Source organism: Typopeltis vanoorti, chromosome 4 (assembly GCF_054136105.1).
Source record: "Typopeltis vanoorti isolate ZY-2024b chromosome 4, IOZ_Tvanoo_1.0, whole genome shotgun sequence".
Lineage (NCBI taxonomy): Eukaryota > Metazoa > Arthropoda > Arachnida > Uropygi > Thelyphonidae > Typopeltis > Typopeltis vanoorti.
The window spans coordinates 114268319-114288692 of record NC_143552.1 but is presented as its reverse complement, the minus strand read 5'-3'; the positions used below and the strand labels follow the sequence as shown (position 1 = coordinate 114288692).

Below are 20374 nucleotides of genomic sequence, written 5' to 3'. Positions count from 1 at the left end.
TAACCACTTTTTTCAATATGTAGCTTAATACAGATAGATAGATATGTAGATACTTAGAAAGATGTGAATATTATTTCTCTCAATTTTGTAAACAGATTTCTGTATTCTCCGCAGCTACGAAGAAACAAAAAATCTTGTTATACACGAGTCCCTTTTAATCTATTTTAGAATCAGCCTTGCGCTAATGAACAATACGCCACTAAACGACAAATATTTATAGTAATTTAATAATAAGAAATTAGGGCTGCTGAAGAATTTAACTTTAATTATGTATTTTATTTTAGAAAATATCCTTAATGCGGGTTTCCTTATTTCAAACGAGGAACGGCGATTTAGGGATATATTTATGATAATAAAATAGGGATATTTAGATCGGTGCTTTACGCCATATGTTTTTCCTAGGGACCGATTTTTGAAACGGTTTAGGTGGCAATCAAAGTGTTTAGCTGTGCTTAAATTGAACTCTTAGTTGGATATGGATGTAAATAAGATTTTAGGAAGTCATCTCGAGAAATTGCGAGTTCCTTCTCCGGATGAAAAGATTTATAAAGATGAATGCGTGTTTTCCTTTGACACCCCAGTATGTTAACGTGTTTCTATTAATGTCTCATTTTGTTCAGTATTTCACTGGAAATGTGATGTTTAGGCCTAATAGACGATGATGCTTGCATTTTTACGCGGATTTTTCACGTGTTAGTTTTATTTGTTCGGATATTATGAATTCACTTGAATGTTATTCGTAGTAGTAATTTGGAATAGTGTCACATGCATTTCAGTGAATGAAATTTGAATGGGGTGTGTGTGCGCGCTGATCTAAATGTCTAGCTTCCTTTTACATGTTCTAAGTATATACCAGTTAATGCATGTATACTTATATACACGTACAGCTTCCTCCAAAGTAAAACTTGAATATTGCGTCGTTTTTCTCAAATGATATTTAGACATCATAATATACAGAATTGAAGAATTATAGGCTACGAGAAGTACGTTCCTTGTCAATATTAAATATGAATAAACATGGTACTACTTGAATTTGTAGTAAGCAAAATTACTTGGATTCAAGATTTTACGACTGTTATGATTTTCAACTATATTTATCACCAGAAAATGTCACATTCAACTTTTCGTGTGATCACCTTTTTCAGAAAGACATGCCAATAGAATTGCTCATATCTTTCATGTGGTTATCTTCTTAGAAGTGACAAATGCAATATTTACATGTAATCCAAGTGTAATTGAAGGCATCCTGAATGACAAATATTTAAAGCTGTGTTTAAGCAAAGAAAAATGTTTACAGATGATTGTCTTGATTCCTTGGAGATGGCCATAATAATAATAGTCAGTTGCATTTTTAAAAATCTGTTACCAGTTTTAAAATTTGTCATACCAAAATTTGACAATTAGTCATACCCGTAATATCAGCGTGAGAGCAAAAAGTTCAGTGATTGATGAGGAAAATTGTATCATTTGCCTCATAGAGCCAATTGTTAGTGCATGTGCTTAATAGTTTGCTCCATAAGGCAAACATGATAAATATCATTTATGCAATATTCAATCTGAACACAATCAGTCGGAGGAATTTGTTTTGTATATTTCAATTGTCCGAGTATCTTGATACAGGCTGTTGTTACTGTTGTTATTTAGAATTATAGGCAGCACAGTTAAAGCTGAGTCCAATGTATTAATTCATTGCATGCAGTCTTCTGGCTAGGAGTGTTTCTACAGGATAAAAACCTAACTTTCTGGGAAGAAAAATCCTGCTACCCATGTATGAGAATGGCCAACTCAACTTCAGTTTAAAGCCCTTATTAAATTTTTCATATCTTCAAAATTTTAAAATAATCTGCAAAGAGTTTTGGCATCATGGAATTAAAAAAAAAAATGATAGAGATGATCTGAGACAAAACAAAATTCATTTTGCTACAGCAGTTTTGGATAATAAATTTAGTTTAATCCTTTATCCAAGTGTGAGCAAACAAAGTTTACGCCTGAAAGTATCTTCAGGACTGGGGTAAGCTGGTACAACACCAGCTTACCCCAAAGATGTTGAAAGTTTCAAAGATGTTGAAAGTTTATTTTTCACTTGGTTAGAGTATAATAAACTTTCAACATCTTTCTCTAAATCCAGAGTAATTTATTAAAAAAGGGTGGCACACCTTTTGGCAACTCCTATAGGTAGAGATGACCTGCTAATGCTTCTGCCTGGTATCTCCACTTGGGCCTGGCTCCCACTGAAGAGACCTCAATAAAGGTCGAAACTAGTCTGGGTTGTGGCCCTTCCCTTAATGCATAACATTAGACATATCCGCAAGGAGATGTGTTTCGCATTATGGGAGATACTGAGATAGGAGTGTTGGTAGCTTGCTCCACCTTTGCAAGGAGTGCCCTGGTGTTGTACCACCTTACCCCAGTCCTGAAGATACTTTCAGGCACAAACTTCGTTTGCTCACACTTGGATAAAGGATTAAACTAAATTTATTATACTCTAACCAAGTGAAAAATAAACTTTCAGCAGTTTTGGATGGTGATATCATTCATTATCACAGTAATTGACTGTATTGTTTTTTTTGCTTGTACTATAAAATAATTTAAAATTAAAGTAGTCCTATTTTTTTTTAACTAAAAATTGCATGAATGAAATCAAAATTGAGATGAGTCAGTCAACGAGATTTGGTCTAGATTCTAAATGCTACATTTCACGAGATTCCATCTAGCTAATGAAATTACTAGATGGAATCGGAATCCACCATAATTTTAGATTTTTTTTTCTTCTATAAAAATGGTCTAATTATAACCAAAATTGACTTCAATGCACACATTTTACATACATCCTACCTACTAAATTTTATTTAAGTCCATCAGGCCAAGGCAGAATTGCTGCTTTTCATTATTTTAAAATGTTTTACCAGAGTTTACACTTGCAAAAGGTATGAATAAAATAAAAATTGGGATGCCTTATTTACCATGAGGATTCTGAATACCAAACTTTAATAACATCTAACCAGTTAAAGGAGAGAAATAACTTATACACAGATGTATATATTGATAAAATCAAAATCGGATTTTGCCAAACAACACATACATTGTTGACATATAATTTTTTTTAACCAGTTTTGCCACTAAAAATGATCTAATTGAAGCCAAACTTGAGATGTCTTGAAAGATTTTAGTTGATAATGATATCAAATTTTATTCACTTCTATCCAGCTGGAAGAATCAGGTTAAATTGTTTTGCCAATAAAGTGGTCTGATTGAAATCAAAATTGAGGCAGGTGGACACATTAGAATGCATCCACCCACCTCAGTTTTTTTTTTTTTTTTTAAGCAAGCTCCTAAATTCTAAAATTGATTCCATCCATCCACCTAGGCAAGAGTTATTGCTTTGCATAATTTTGAAGTGTAGAAAGTTTTTTACCTTGGGTATAATATATGTTAAAGATACTAAGCTATTTTAAACCTGGTTTTAATCCATTTCCCAAGTAAGCAAACAGACAAGTAAGTCAAGTTTGCACCTGCAAGTAGTGCAAGTCTGGGTGACCCACCAAGTAGTGCAAGTCTAGGCAACTTGTGGTAAAAGTGGAATAAGCTCTGATCACTATTCTTATTTACCCTTAATGCAAAGCACATCTCCTAGAGGAAATGTATGATGCTATGCATTGAAGGCAAGGGGGCCACTACCCAGACCAGTTTCGACCTTTATTGAGGTCTCATCAGTGGGAGCCAGGCTTAGGAATACCAAGATTTAAGTAATACAGTGCTTATAAGTATTTTACCAGAACAAGTTACCATAAGGTGTTTTTGACCTTATTAAATAAAAATCTCAAGATGAGAGATAGATGTAGAAAGTTTTTTACCTTGGGTATAATTCCACTTTTACCACAAGTTGCCTAGACTTGCACTACTTGGTGGGTCACCCAGATTTGCACTACTTGCAGGCGCAAACTTGACGTACTTGTCTGTTTGCTTACTTGGGAAATGGATTAAAACCAGGTTTAAAATAGCTTGGTATCTTTAACATATAATTTTGAAATGTTTTGCCACATGCAAATGATCCTATTCAAATGAAAACTTGAGATAGCTTGACATTTTTCTTTCAATTCCTAAATGAATAAAAAAAAAAAAAAAAGCTAAAAGTTCATCCTACAGTGCCCTGGAATAATTTGCATATCAGTAGATAAGTGTTTTTTATGCATTTTTGCTGATTGCATCTAAGAAAAAGGATGAAAACAAATTTTTTTTTTTTTAAATGCAATGACTAAGTGAGGTGGATGGACACATTTTAGCATGCTCCAAAATTCATTTCATCCATCCATGTAGGGAAAAGTTATTGTCTTGTATAATTTTGAAGTCTTTTGCCACATGCAAATGATCCTATTAAAATAAAAACTTAACATAGATTGTCACATTTTTCTGAGGATTCCTAATAATGAATTTCATTAAAATTCATCCAGCAGTGCCCAGGAATATGAATAACCTGTATAAATTAGTCTTTTATGCATTTTGCCGAATGCATCTAGGATAGGGGAAAAAAAAAACAAACAAACAAACAAAAAAAAACCCAGTAGGTTAAGGCAGGAAAAGAACTTCAGTCTGTTGCATTTAACTATAATGCCTTTGAATCAAGTACTCTGAAATTAATTCAGACTGTCAGCCAGAAATTTGTTATTATTAGTGCAGGACCTTTCTGGAGTCGTGCACTAATGCACAACTACAAAATCAAAAATACCTAGAGAAAAGTTGATAGTTGATGTCTTACAAAAGCTGAGCACATAATTGCCCATGGAAAAAATCTATATTGCTCAAGAGATAAAATGTTGGTGCATAGTGAAAAAAGTTAAATGAATGGGTTTGTATTAGTACACTAAGATATAAAGAGATAATTTGAGAAAGGTCAGATTTGTGAAGAGAGAGTGAGATGACAAAACTAGTTTTTCAGATTTGTAAAGCTAAACCAAATACCAATGTACTAAGTAGCAATACTGTATAGTATTTTTATCCAAAATAAAACTATTTAATGTAAACTCTATACAAACAAGACCATTGAACCTCCCCCAAAATTGGCTACAGTAGCTCTCGTGATGATCACTGTATCCTTGGGACCCAGCCATTTTAATAGCAATGATCACAAGACACTACCTGTTTCATATCTATTGAAGAATGCAGTTACAAGTATCACATGTGCAACAGGTCATCAAACCAGAATACATCACTGGATAAACCAGATCAACTCCAGTCGATGAAGTATAAACGGAAGAGAGCAAAAGAAATATCTAACTGGTGCAAATGTTTTTTTCATCTCCTATCTTGTAATCTGCAAAAAAACCTCCATTTGAGGAGAATTGTTTCCTGATGCATCTGACAATCTGTAGGAAGGTAGTTGGAAGTGTCTTGATAACCACACATCTTTCCTACTCCAAAATGTGCACATTTTTACTATTGGTCTAATTTAATGTGTACATGTATGTGAATGATGTCTTTTTCATGCTTAGGATTTTAGCGTTGCAAAAATAGCGCTGCGCCCTGATCTTCAACTGTCTCCGTCACAGAGACATCTTCGGGGATTACAAAAACTTTTTGTAACAACACACACACAAATACAATACAAAGTGAAATTAAAGTCCTATCTAGGTAGTGTGCCCTGATCTTTAACTGATCTGTATGCATTCCTGAATGTGTAGTGTGGAAAAATGTTTAAATAATTATGAATTATACAATTGTGTTAACATCATTCCATAAATATCTAATAGTTTACAGTTAATTCTTTCAAACAAAAGGAAAACTTAATTTTGATTTCATAGGCTTGCAGTAACATGTTGGATTATTAACTTGTTAAATTAATATATGTAATAAAAGTAAACTTGTATTTAGAGATCTATAGGAAACTTAAGGATTACAAAAACTTATTTACCACAGTTATTGTAATTAGAATAATTTTGGTTGAGGATAATTTCTCCTTCTGAACCAAGATGATTCTGTTTGTCCATAAAGTTGGTCAGTATTTTCAAATAATTAACATTACAATTAACTAACTAGTTTCAGCATTCATTTAAACTCAGTCAGTTTCACAGAATTGGGGTGCTTTTGAATTTTTGTTTAATCCTCGCAACTGTACCTTCTAAGGTCAGTTGTGAGGTTTGTTCAAAAAGTTCCAGGACAATTATTATTATAATATAATATCATATTATTATAAAGCAGTGTGTGTGTATCTGTTTTGTAATCAGATATGTATATCTGTATATACATAAACAGATGCAGTATGTGTATCTGTTGTTTTCTAAGCAGATATGTATGTAGACATGTCATAATATGAAATTTTTATTTTTAATATGAAATTACATTGGTTGGTAATAACATTACACAAGGGTAATTGTGGGTCCAAGAGGATGTTTTAATGGATGTACACAAATGCCAGAAATATCAGAAATAAGGGAGAAGAGTTTTGGGCATTAGTCAACTTGAAAAGGTATTGCATTTTCAGGGAAGATAGAGTGAATAGAATAGGAGGTGGGGTATTGCTGATGATTGCTGAAGAACTACAACTAACAAAATTAGAAATTAAAGATTTTAGGTTTGGGGGAGATGGTTCATTTAAGGCTGTCTGATGTGAGATACAGACCAATAGGACAAAATATTGCTGGTTTCTGCTATAGACCAAGATGTCCATAGAAAGATGGAGATTCCATGTTCTGGTAGAAAGGCTTCTTATATGTTGGCTATTCATAGCTATTATTTTTCAGCAAATAATGTATACTAAATATTAATTATAATTACTTTAAATAATACTTTCCTGTATTTTGACAATGTTACATTGCCATTATCAGGGATCAGAAAGCAATCATATGTGCATGCAAGCACTAATATTTGGCAAATGAGGCTGAAGAAAGGCAAACAGTTTAGGTCTAGTTTCCTAAGTGGCACACCCTAGTGGGCTAAATTGGGTGGTCTTGGCCATTGGACTGAAGATCTGAGGATGAGTGCTTCCCATATTTGTTGAGATTTGGAATGTTTCTCAGGGCTGAGGCAAATTCAAGGAATAGCCTCTCATATTTGTATTTGCTGCATTGTAATAGTGGCCTTCTTCCAGTGTATCCTATGGTGGATGTTTAAAGCATGGTCAGCAAGTCCAGAGTGGCTGTAATGGTGGATCCAGGTGTAGTCCTTGAGTTCAGAAATTGTGATATTTCTGAACTCAAGTGATGGCAATTTTTTATGAGGTCTGTAAGTGGTTGTAATGTATTTCTCTAGAATTTTTGTTAATTTTTTGGATGTGTCCCAGTTATATGGAATGCTGATGGATTTTGTGTAATCTCTGGTCTGAAGAGGGGGAGAGGGGGGGAAGGTGCAGTTACAGGGTTTATAATATTTTTTGCATTTTATGGAGGTTATAGCTATTGGCTAAAAAAGTGTTGCAAATATAGTCAAGAAGTTCAGCAGCTAGGGCACTGCTATTAGAACTGATTAATTTTTACCTGTTATGTAGGGTTTTTATAATCCTATATTGTTGGGGGTGGGGGTGCAACTGCTAGCATGTGTGGTTTTCTCTAAAGAAATGCCTGGGCTCCATCAGGCTGGCATGTAATCAGTGTCTAAGAATGGGAGACTTGTTGTTTTCCTTTTCTAAAGATAAACTGGATCCTGGAGTATTGATTATTTAGATATGTTAAGAAAATGTTGAGTGTATCCAGGCCATGTGGCCAGATAGAGAACATGTGATCTACATAGTGCAGCCAGACAGTGAGTTTATACGAGGCAGAATTTAAGGCTTTTTATTCAAAGGTCTCCATGAAGAAGTTGTCCGGGGATTGAGAAAGTGGAGAATCCATGGCTGTCTCCATATTTGTTTCTAGAATTTTCCTTGTCAAACAAAATTGCCAGAATTCATGATGAACTGAAACAGGGCAGAGATATTGGGAGGAAATATAGCCTTGGATGAGGTCTAAGATGTCTTTGAGTGGGACATTGGCGTATAGAAAGAAGACATGAGAACTAATCTTTATGTCAGTGTGTTCGAATGTGAGGTTTTCTATACTGGCTTTAAAGTGGATTGAGTTTTTTACATGTGAAGATGTGTTGCCAGTGTATTGTGAACACATTTGGCTAAATGTTTGGCTAATTTGTATGTGGGTGAATCAGTGCCATAAACAAAATGTGCCATTACAATTGGATGTAATGGCACATTTTGTTTATGGATTTTTAGTAGCCCATACATCTGGGTTGAGGGATCTACAGTTATACAGTTTTAATTTGTTGGTGACTTCCACAGGCCTGTGAATTGTTCTGGTCTGTGTATTGGTGAGATAAAGGTAAGTAGAGTGAGCTTTGAGGTAAGGAGGCAAGATTACCTGTGTAATCTTTTTGGTTTCAAAGCACAATGACATTCCCCTTATATGCTATTTATTATATTGTTGTTTTTAATTCCTTGCAGATCTTCATATTCTTTCCTATATTCTGGCTTTGTTGGCCAATATGGGTAGGAAGGCTGAGAATACACCTCATTCTACTTGGATTATTAAATTCTTCTGTAGGAATTTTCTAGTTCATAGTTGTGACCATGAGCAAGCACACTAATTGCTTGCAGTTTTAGGTAATGTAATAGTTCCACCATTACAGCCATTCTGGGTTGCTGGCCATGCTTTGGACACCCATCACAGCAAATGCAAATGGCTATTCCTCGAATCCACCTCTGTCGTGAGAAACTTTCCAAACCTCAGCAAATTTAGGCACATGAAACTGCCCTAAATTTGGGAAGCACTCATCTTTAGATCTTCAGTCCAATGGCCAAGACAACCCAATTTAGCCGATTGGAGGATGCCATTTAGGACTCTATGCCCAACTTTAGTTATTACCTTTCTTCAGCATTATCTGCCCAGTGCTTGCATGCACATCATTGTTTTGTGACCCTGATGATGGCACATTGCCAAAATATAGGAAAGTATTAATTAAAGTTATTATAATTAATATTTAGTATATGTTGTTATTTCATGAAAAATAATAGTTCTAGATGCCATGTATTGGCTGATTAGCAGAATGAATATAGCTGATAATTATAAGCTGATAAGCTATAAGGAAAGAATGTAGTGATGCATGGTAAGTGGTATAGGATTGTTTAGGAGTAGCGATATTAGACTGCATACCCAAATAAATCAAGTGGGGATTGAGTGAATGAGTAGAGATGTATAGTAGGAGCTGCAAAAGAAAAAAAACACTGGAGGGAATATAAAGAAAAAGATGATCAGAATACTAATGAGTAGTAAAAAGTGCAAACAGGAAGAGTGACTAATATGATAAGAAAGACCAAATCGGATTATGAGAGAAAATTAGCTAAGCAAGCCAAAGTAAATTCAAGAGTTTTTCATTATGCAGCAAGTAAGAAAAATTGCTATGGTAGGATGGCTTTAATTAGCACTAATGGTAGGAAGGTGACAGAGGCAAAAAGAAATAGTTGAGTTGCTGAGTGAACATTTTGCAAAGGTGCATCATCCAGGTAGCAATTTTGCAGTTGCTTATGACAGATATATGTCAGAATTGAAAGGGATATGCTGCATTCACATTGAAAAATATCAATGTGAATGCAGCAGTTGGACTAGATGGCATGTCAGCCTGTTACTTGAATGTGCAAGATAACTGGCATTGCATTTGATGAAGTTGTTTAACTTAGCTTCAGCTCTGGCAAGGTTCCAAGGGAGTGGAAAGAGGGTAAGATGGGTTTGAGCTACAAACCCCTAAAGGTAGCTGAAAGACAGAAATAGCAAACTACAGACCAATTAATATATCAGGATACATTTTTAAAGTACTGGCAAAAGGCAAAATTAATTTAAAGGCAAAATCCAACAGTGGGCAGAGAAAGATGCAATGCTCTGTAGTGAGCGGCACTTCTTTGTAAAGGTAGCTCTCATCTTAGTAATTTATTCACATTTTTATAATAGTTACAGTAGATTATTGTAACAGGAGGACAATAGAGTTGGATAAGGGAATGGATCTACCATGATACCTCAGGATTTTGTCAAGGCATTTGACAAGATCCTACATTGAAAATAGCACAAAGGGTTTTGCAAAATAAGCTTAACATGGATTTGGAGAGTGGCTGACTGAGGTACCAGAAAGTGATATATCATGGTGCTGAGTCTGTATTGAGGGTGGTGACCAGTAATATAGCATACAGGGCTCTGTGCTTAAACCATTGTTGTTTAACATGCATATTAATGATATTGGGGAGTGTCTTGTGTCATATCTGGTTGTCTGATGATACTGAGTTAGTGAGAGTGTTAAGGAATGTAGCTAAAACACAGTCCTGCAGGCTGATTTGATTGGTGTTATTGAAAACAAAAAGTGTGTAAAAAAGGTTATTATTATCTGAGACCTCCAGGGAGTCAAGGATTCATTGAGGGAAGCTATAAATAAGGGCAAATTAATCCACTCACTCACTGCTCTGGGAAAAAAACATAGCTCTTACCCCTTGACTGTGAACAAACTTAACTTTCATGGATGCCCTTGTGTTCTCTCGCCACTTTCCATATGACGAAAAATTTCATCAGTTGATATCCTATAACACCCATTCACAAGTTTATAGACCTCTATCATATCACCCCTCTTTCCCCTGTTAACAAGAGTCTACAATCCACATACCTGCAGTCTGTCTCCATAATCTAAATCCCATAATCCGGATATAATTTTGTAACTCTTCTTTGCACCCTTTCACAGCTTCTTTGTTCCCTTGGAACCCGGGAGACCAAATCTGCACACAGTAAACCAGGTGTGATCTTATCAAAGCCTTATAAAGAGGCAAAATGACTTCCTTATCTTTACATGTTAAGGTTCGCTTCAACATTGCAATTATTCTCTGAGTTGTATTTGCAACTTTTGCTATGTGACCTTTGAACTTTAAATTCCTATCTACCAGTTAGCCAAGATCCCTTGCCTCTTCAGTTTCTTGTAGTATAATCTTGCTAATATAATATGCTGCTGGAACTCTAATCATGCCAAAGTGTGTAATTTTACACTTACTAACATTAAACCGACAGCCATTTTCGTTTGCCCAAATTTCCAGTCTATTCAAATCATTTTGTAATTGCTGAATATCAGTAGCATCCCTGATTGCCCTGCCTATCTTCACATCATCAGCAAACAATTGCACATCTGATGATAGGTCCTGCGTGATGTCATTAATGTATAGATCGAACAATAATGGCCCAAGGACTGAATCCTGAGGTACACCACTAGTCACCTTAAATCTGGCCGATTTACACCCACTGTATACCACTTTTTGATATCTGTCTGTCAACCATCTCCTGATCCAAGTCAAGAGTTTATATTCCAATCCCATATTCTCCAGTTTATGCAACAGCCTTTTGTATGGTATCCTATCAAATGCCTTAGGAAAATCCAACATTATCATAGTGTATCCATTCCCTTTATCCAACTTGGCCGTAACACTGTTATAAAATATGAGCAAATTGCTAAAACATGACCTTCCTTTAGTAAACCCATGCTGTTCCTTGCAGAGTATAGTATGTTTGTCTACCCATTTCTGTATGCAAGTTCTTATCAACTTCTCTAAAATCTTCACTACCACACCAGAGATACCGTGATAGGTTAGTAGCTAGACACATCAGTTTTTGCACCGCCCTTGTTATATACACCTGGCTGATATATCTTAGCAAAGTGAGCACTCATTAACTGAACAATCTCATTAGCTTCTGACACTCAAGTATCATCTTCATTCAATAAGGTTATTCTTCCACATTCATTCTTTCTTTTGCTTGCAGCATAATGAAAATTCTTGTGGATTGCCATTAGCTTCCATGGCCAATTTCTGTTTATACTCTGATTTAGGTTTCCTCACATTACTTTTCTGGCCTGAGCTTTATATATATTTCATAACCCTTCTCACTCTTATTCTCAAAATATTCTTTCCACATCATCTTCTTGTGGATCTCTTGCTTAATAAAGTTGCACATCCATTTTACTCCCAACCTATTTATTCTTCGAACACCAGGGATACATTCAGATACTGCCTCATTTAAGCACCATCTTTGACCTTGAGTTCCTTCTTTCACATGCTTGTTGAGAAAGTTGCCTCGCAACAGTTCAATAAATTCCTCTTCTTTCTTATCATGAGATTTCTCTTCTGTCCAATCAATGTTTGGAAAATTAAAGTCACCCACAATGATCATTCGTTTGGTACCCATAAAGCTAAATTGGTGATGCATTTCTTCTTCCCCTGCTTCTGAGTTGCCAGGTTTGTAGCAACACCATATATTTCATTCTGTTAACCTACACTTCACACAAGATAGACTCAAACTCCCTGCTAAATGGGATATTGTTACCATCATTGTTTTCTTGTGTTTCTGCTCTAACTGGACTTAAGTCATCTGATATCATTAGTAGCACTCCTCCTCCTTTTCTATCTCTTCTGTCATTCCTAAAAATAGCTTACCCATTACATTCGATCCCACTTACCATACCTGATTCTGATAGTCAGGTTTCACTAATGCCAACAATCTTAGGCCACATCATATTCAATAAAACAATGGAATAGATTTCCAGAATTGGTTGTGAGTTCCCTGATGGTTAATGTATTCAAGGAGAGGTATGATAGGATTTGTGTGTATGATGGTTGATTTGGATCTCCTGCGATGAATCCCTGGACTTCATGGAGATTCCATAAATAATAATAATGATATGCACTGAGAGAACTCAACCCCTTTGTTTCTAATGCTCCTGGCATTTGTGAATAGACATAATAAATTATCACCTAGCCTGTTCTTATAATTAGTTATGCAATCTATTTGGTCTTGATCTAGAATTTTCTCTTTTTCTTCCCCAGACATACTTAAAAGGTCCAAACCCAAAGCATATTTTTCCACCCTTTCCTCACATACATAACCATGTTCAAAGATATTCATATCTTTATCATATTTGCATACCATTTTTCCCATTCCTCCCTTGATGATCTAGTTTCCCCGACTCTCTACTTTAGGTCTCATACCAAGAAGTAATTTCTCTATGCTTCTGATGCCAAAAGTTTTGAAAAATAATCAAAATTGAGCACCTATCAGAGGTAAATAGTAGATTCAAATATACAAATATTATTCAAGAAAAAATAAGAGTTTGTAAACAAGAACCAAACCTTGGAGACCTCAGACTCTGGGAAAAAAAAAAAAACATTGATTCAGACAGAGGCATGAAGTGAAGTTGCCTTCAAGAATAGGAAAATCAGAACTCCATGGTAGACTCAGGAAGTTAGAGTCAGCCACAGAAAAGGGGGAAAAAGTATATTTAAAGTTCCTTGCAAATAAGTCAGTATATTACATGTACTACGTGAATGTGCAAGAGAATGGCCATTGCCTCTGACAAAGTTGTTCAATCTAAGTCTCAGCTCTGGCATGGCTCCAAGTGGAAAGAGAGTAAGATATTACCATTGCATAAAGGTGGCTAAAAGACAGAGGTAGCAAACTACAGACCAATTAATATATCAGGAATAGTTCAAGTATTGGGAAAGATGATGAAAGGTAAAATACAACAGTGAGTGGATAGGGATACAATACTCTATAGTAGGCAGCATGGCTTTGTAAAAGGTAGGTCCTGTTTTAGTAACTTATTCACATTTTATAATAAAGTGACAGCAGAATTGGATAAAGGTAATGGCTACTGTGATACTGGTTGACTTTGCCAAGGCATTTGACAGAATATCACATGGAAAACTATTACAAAAACTGGAGAAGATGGGAATGGATATGAGGCTAGTAGTATGGATAGGGAGATAACTGACAGACAGACACCAGAAAATAGTATATGGTGGAGTGGAGTCTATGAGAATGATGGTGACTAGTGGTGTACCTTGGGGTTCGGTACTAGGCCACTACTGTCTGACCACAGATGCGAGACACCTTGACACTTCTGCGCATGGCAGAAGAAGGCAAATCCATTCCAATAATAGGGTAATCAGTGCATTTTGTGTGGGATAATTGTTTATTATTATATGCCAGAAAATTAGCTTTTCTTTATGAAAATTCTAGTTTTTAAGGTGGTAACTGCACTAGTGACCAAAATTGTGGAAACCTTTTGGAAGAAGTGTATTTTTGAAGTTTGATAGATCATAACACCACAAATGCCATAAAATTATATATCAATGGAAAGATAATTTAATCAAGAATGTAATGCAACAAAGCTTGTTCAATTATCTGTATTCTATGAAAGGTTTATAGCCAAATAACCAGAAAAAATAAGCACAACTTGCTTAGGTTGATATGAAGTAGCTTTCCTTAGGCTACATTTGAATGTAACTAATGAGCATGAGTGTTTAGAGAGCCAATCAGGTGTCATCTTGTTGTGGCAATGAGCCAATAAGGTCGCAGTAGGATTCAGCTATTGATGTCATGTATTGGAGCTGAGAGGAGACATTTGTCAGTGTGTTATGTGATTGCTATCAAGTTGGTTGGGTTTTTTTTTTGTGTTCTTTCATTCGGTGAGCTTGTAAAATGTAATAAAATTAATTATTAATTTTATTACATTTATTAACAGTAATAAAATTACTGTTTTACATCGCTTTCTGGTCACCCAGAAAGCGATGTAAAACTATTAAGTGAACAAGGCTACAGTTATGAAGAAATTAGAAGAAAATTTGGTGGAAACTTAACCAAAGGTGGCATTTCTAAATTTTTGAAGAGGTATAAGGAGCCTCAGTCACTACAAAACCAGATTGGTAAAGGCAGAAAAAGGTGCACAACAGTGATGATAGAAGAATTGAGTGACTGTGCCTACGTGATAGAAGAAAATCATCTGGGCGTATACAAGATGAAATAGCGCAATACAATGTGAAGTTGAGTGCAAAGACTGTTTGGCACAGACTTGAGGAATTTGGTCTAAATGCTAGAATTCCACGAAAAAAGCCATTTTTATCTCTCAAACAAAGGTTGAAAAGATTAAACTGGGCTAAAACCCATGTTAACTGGACAGTGGAACAACGGGATAGTGTTATTTGGAGTGATGAGACCAAAATCTCCCTGTTTGGTAGTGATGGCATAAAATACGTAAGGAGAAGAATCGGAGAAGATTTGCATCCTGATTGCATCATACCTACCATGAAACACCCACTTAGTGTTATGATCTGGGGTTGTATGACATCAAAAGGTGTGGGCAGAATTTGCGTGATTAATAGGAATATAAATGCCCAAAAATACATAAATGAAATACTTGAGCCCAAACTGAAGCCTTCCACACGTGATCTTTTCCAAGATAATGAAGCATTTATATTTCAACAGGATTCAGCTCCATGTCCTGTTGCTGCTGTGTGCAAAAAGTGGTTTCAAGATAATCATATTCCACTGCTGGAATGGCCTGGGAATAGCCCAGACCTTAACCCAAGCAAAAATCTATGGAGCCAACTAAGGAAACTTGTTAGTCAGTAGCAACCCAGCAATAAAATCCAATTAATAGAAGCAATAATTCAATCTTGGTTTCACATTATAACAGCTGCAGAACTAAAAAACTTGGTTCACTCCATGGAAGGCGTTGTAAGGCTGTAATTAACGCTAAAGGTTACCCAACTAAGTATTAACTCACATTGTGAGAATTTTTGTATATCTCATTTTTTCTATATGTTTCACTTTTCTTCTTTATAACTGCTGTTCTAATAAAAAAAAATCCTTTTGGCCACTAGTGTATTATGCTTGTACAACAGTTGGAAAATTACGTATAAAGCACGTGATTTCACATGTTAGTGACGAATTGACTCTTCTTGGCATTGTGCAAGCCAGGGTTCTTGCATCTGTGGTCAGACCCTACTCTTTAATTTGTATATCTGTGACTGGTTCCCGAGTTAGTCGATCTCTGGCACGGGCAAGTGTTTTTTTTTTTCCCTCCCGGAAACTCGGGTTTTTCGCCCCGTAAACTTAAGAAAATCGACCATAGAACCCACATTATTTCAGATATTGAAAGTTTATTTTTCACTTGGTTAGAGTATAATAAAATTAGTTTAATCCTTTATCCAAGTGTGAGCAAACAAAGTTTGCGCCTGAAAGTATCTTCAGGACTGGAGTAAGGTGGTACAACACCAGGGCAACTCGTTGCAAAGGTGGAGCAAGATACCAACACTCCTATCTCAGTATCTCCTATAATGCAAAACACATCTCCTTGCAGATATGTCTAATGTTATGCATTAAGGGAAGGGCCACTACCCAGACTAGTTTCGACCTTTATTGAGGTCTCTTCGGTGGGAGCCAGGCCCAAGTGGAGATACCAGGCAGAAGCATTAGCAGGTCATCTCTACCTATAGGAGTTGCCAAATGGTGTGCCAACCTTTTTTAATAAATTACTCTGGTGAAACTAAGTGAAACCAAGTGAAAAATAAACTTTCAACATCTTTCTCTAAATCCAGAGTAATTTATTAAAAAAAGGGTGGCACACCATTTGGCAACTCCTATAGGTAGAGATGACCTGCTAATGCTTCTGCCTGGTATCTCCACTTGGGCCTGGCTCCCACTGAAGAGACCTCAATAAAGGTCGAAACTAGTCTGGGTAGTGGCCCTTCCCTTAATGCATAACATTAGACATATCTGCAAGGAGATGTGTTTTGCATTATAGGAGATACTGAGATAGGAGTGTTGGTAGCTTGCTCCACTTTTGCAACGAGTTGCCCTGGTGTTGTACCACCTTACCCGAGTCCTGAAGATACTTTCAGGCGCAAACTTTGTTTGCTCACACTTGGATAAAGGATTAAACTAATTTTATTATATTTCAGATATTAAATATATTGTGTTAGGGACCACTAGATGGCGGCACTTGTTGAGCTGTCTCTCTTCACTTCTGTGCTGCTTAATTAGTGATAGCCTTTGGCCAACTATCTCTGATTGGGTACCAGTAGAGATTGATCTGCCCACTCAGTCTCCAAAAAGTTAGATAGGGCTAAAATGGCCTGACCTATTCCCTATACAGGAATAAAAAGGAGTTAGCTGATTTTTTTTTATGACCTAGGGAAAGGTTTAAGAGGGGATATTCAGTTGTATGCTGATGATGCAAATCTGAGGAGAGAGCAATAGTTGATAAAGGTCATGTAGATTATTATTATTATCACATGACACCTCCAAGTAGTCCAAACACTCATTGATGGAGGGCACCCATTCTGCAACTCTTCATCTCCACCACCATCCACCAACTACAGCGAACTGCATCAATACACCAAGGCTGTCAAAGCACAGGCTGCATGCAGGACCTCCTGTGGGTTTTGATTTTCACAAGTGAAAAAAATAAAATAACCATTTGAATCGAATGCATATTAGATATTTTAATTCTATCACTAATCGATAATCTTGATGTTGGTAATTTTATTTGGTGTTTTTATGTTGCAACGCTGTTTTGTTCCAACGCACGTGCTCCGGGTGCTTTTAGTGTGCAATTAGTGTTGTTTGTTTGTTCAGCTGTCAAGGTTGTGTCGCTGCTGCTCACCAAATTATTAGATTTGGTGAGCAGCAGCGACATTGTGATGCGGCTCTTGGATTACCTAAGGTTGGACAGCCCTGAACTACACCAATGGCATATACTCTCCATCAATATCACTATTTTCACAGACAATCACAAACATCCGTGCCCACAGGCAGGATTGAAACCTGCAGCCTCTTGGCTGGAGAGCGGATATGCTAACCACGCGACCAACCAGGCCAGCATCCTACAGGATGATTTAAATAAATTGGCATTGTGGGCGAAGGATAATGATTGTCAATTTTAATATTGCAAAATGTAAGGTTATATGCAACCATTTCAACACTTCGGGTTGAAATGGTTGCATATTGATTGCATTGGTTAGTAGTAGGAAATTGATAAGACGACTTGGGGGGGGGGGATAATGGTGGACAGAGTTGAAGTTCAGAGGATATATTGCAAAAGTTGGTAAAATAGCTCAACGAATTACTTGGATGTTGAAAAACATGCCAACGAGTAATGATAAGAACGTTATTATCCCTCTTTATAAGGACATGATTTGGCCACATCTTGACTGCTATGCACAGATTTGTCGTCTGGGTTTCTTGGGGACCAGGAGGTGGTTGAGAGGACTCGGAGATGAGTGACCAGAATAGTGACAGGTCTGTGGAATACTACCTACAAGGATAAGTTGAAGGTTTGTGGTTACAAAGTTTGGTTGACAGGCAGAGGGAACATGATAGGAAGATATTAAAGAGGTTTTATAAAATTGATGCAAGTGAAATTTTTCAGTATATGATAAATAGTTGGAGAACTAGGGACCATCCATGGAAGTTGTGTAAGAGTGTGGTTATTAGGGGTGTGTTTGGACCATACTTTTTTGCATGGAGAGTGAATGGAATGGATTGCCACAATTGATTGTGAGTTCCTTGATGGTTAATGTATTCAAGGATAGGTATGATAGGATTTGTGTATGATGGTTGATTTGGGTATTCTGCGATGAATCCCTGGACTTCATGGAGATGCCATAAATAATAATAATAATAATGATATGCACTGAGAGAATAGAGAGAAATATTATTTCCTTCATGATTACACAGTGATCATTCATTATTAAAAATTAAGGAAACAACCACCGTTTGTATAAAACTGAAGTTTTATACAAACCAAAATAGTCGCTCGGCGTTTTGACTTTCATATCAAGGTCATCACCTTGAATATACATGTATATATACAAAGAAACAAGCTACGTTATAATCTACATGATATGCTAAAGTCGCAGTACGTTGGTCAACCATTAAAATTAATGCCTTGACCTCTGTTGAAAAAAAAAAAAAGCTTACTACATCAAAGCTAGAGCCCTGTTATTATTATAATCAATTTGGTTACAGATCATTAAGCTAGAGAGTAACATGCTCTCACATAATTACTCACATAAATTAGAACAAAATGGTATAGATGGTGGCCAGTAAGAGCTGAAATTATTGCTTAGAGTCCTAAAGTAAGAGTTTGTTTGCTGGAAAACTTGAACTTAAAATTTGCGTTTAAAGAAGCCTGTGAAATCAAAATTTCACAGGCTTCTTTAAACAGGTTTCTTCTTTAAATCCTAATCTTAATAATGATGGTATAAAAATTCCAAGAATTTGGATGGCACATATTCAGCAATAATTGCAGCTCTCATTGGCCACCATTATGTGAGTAATTATGTGAGCGCATGTTGCTTCCCAGCTTAATGTATCTCTTAATGATTTGTAATCAAATAAATAATAATAACAGGTCTCTAGATTTGATGTAGTAAGTTTTTTTTTCACCAGAGGTCAGGCCAGTAGTTTTAATGATTGACTAAATTACTGTGACTTTAGCATACCATGTATTTTGTAATGCAATTTGTTTCTTTGTTTATATGTGCACTTCAGATGATGACCTTGATATGAAGGTCAGAACGTTGTGTGATTATTTTGGTTTGTATTAAACTGAAGTTTTACTATAACATGGCAGTTGTTTCCTTAATTTTTAATAATGAAATATTATTATGTGACTCCTTCAAGGAGTCCAAGGACTCATCGCAGGAGGGCACTCCACCATACACACATCTCACCGTCTCCCTTACTATTTAATTCTCTTCTATACACAGCTATCAGTGCCATCTACTACCCATCACCACCAACAGACAATATTCTTGTCTGTAAATTGGGATTGTTCTGATGAATGATTTGCCTGTATACAGGAAATTTTTATCCTGGAAATTCAGGATAAAAAACCTGAATTTCTATGAGGAAAAAACCCTGCTACCTCCGTATGAGATCGGCTAACTCGCTACCAGTTTAGCATATAAAGATTCCTCTTGTCATGATGAGAATTGAATTCAGGCCTTTTCCAGTTGAAGGGTGCAATGTACTGTTGTTCTTCCAATTGCGCTACAGAGGCGCTTATGATTTTCTCTACATTGTGAAGTAGTTATTTTTTGTTACATTAATGCATCAGTGTAAGAAATATGTAAAAAAGTGAAGTACTGTGAAAACTGGCCAAAAAAAAGTAACGAAGACTTTGGTAAGATGTCAGTAAAATGAATCAGAGATAATAAAAGTGACTTGAAAACTGAAGATATTCTAAATGTCTGGAGAGATTGCTTTGAAAGATTGCTACATGAGACAATAAGTGATAGAAACAGTGGTAGAAAGATTCAAGAAGAATAAAATCAGGAGTACATATCAGTGCCTGAGGTAGGAAAAGTTATCAGTAAACCAGAAATGTAGAATGGCAGCTAGAGTAGATGATATTCGAATTGAAATGCTCAAATATGGACTATGCTACACAGTTCAGATGGCTTCTGGTCAGAGAATCAAATTCCAGATGATTGGAGTAGAGCTCTCATAGTACCCATGTATAAAAAGGGAAATGAAAGAATGTGAGAATTATGAGCAATTACCACAATTTTTTTTTGTCTTAAGCATGC

At 36.0% G+C, this 20374-nt stretch overlaps 1 protein-coding gene across 2 annotated transcripts in view; it reads left to right on the top strand.

Annotated features, from left to right (window-relative positions):
• The first annotated feature begins 400 nt into the window (after positions 1-400).
• The window catches only part of Usp5 (ubiquitin specific protease 5), a 362226-nt gene continuing 342252 nt past the window's right edge, over positions 401-20374 (top strand). For both annotated transcript variants that reach the window (XM_090391427.1, XM_090391426.1), the window contains exon 1: positions 401-580. In XM_090391427.1, coding sequence (XP_090247553.1) covers positions 476-580 — 105 coding nt within the window. In that variant the 5' untranslated portion in view covers positions 401-475. The remainder of the gene's footprint in view (positions 581-20374) is intronic.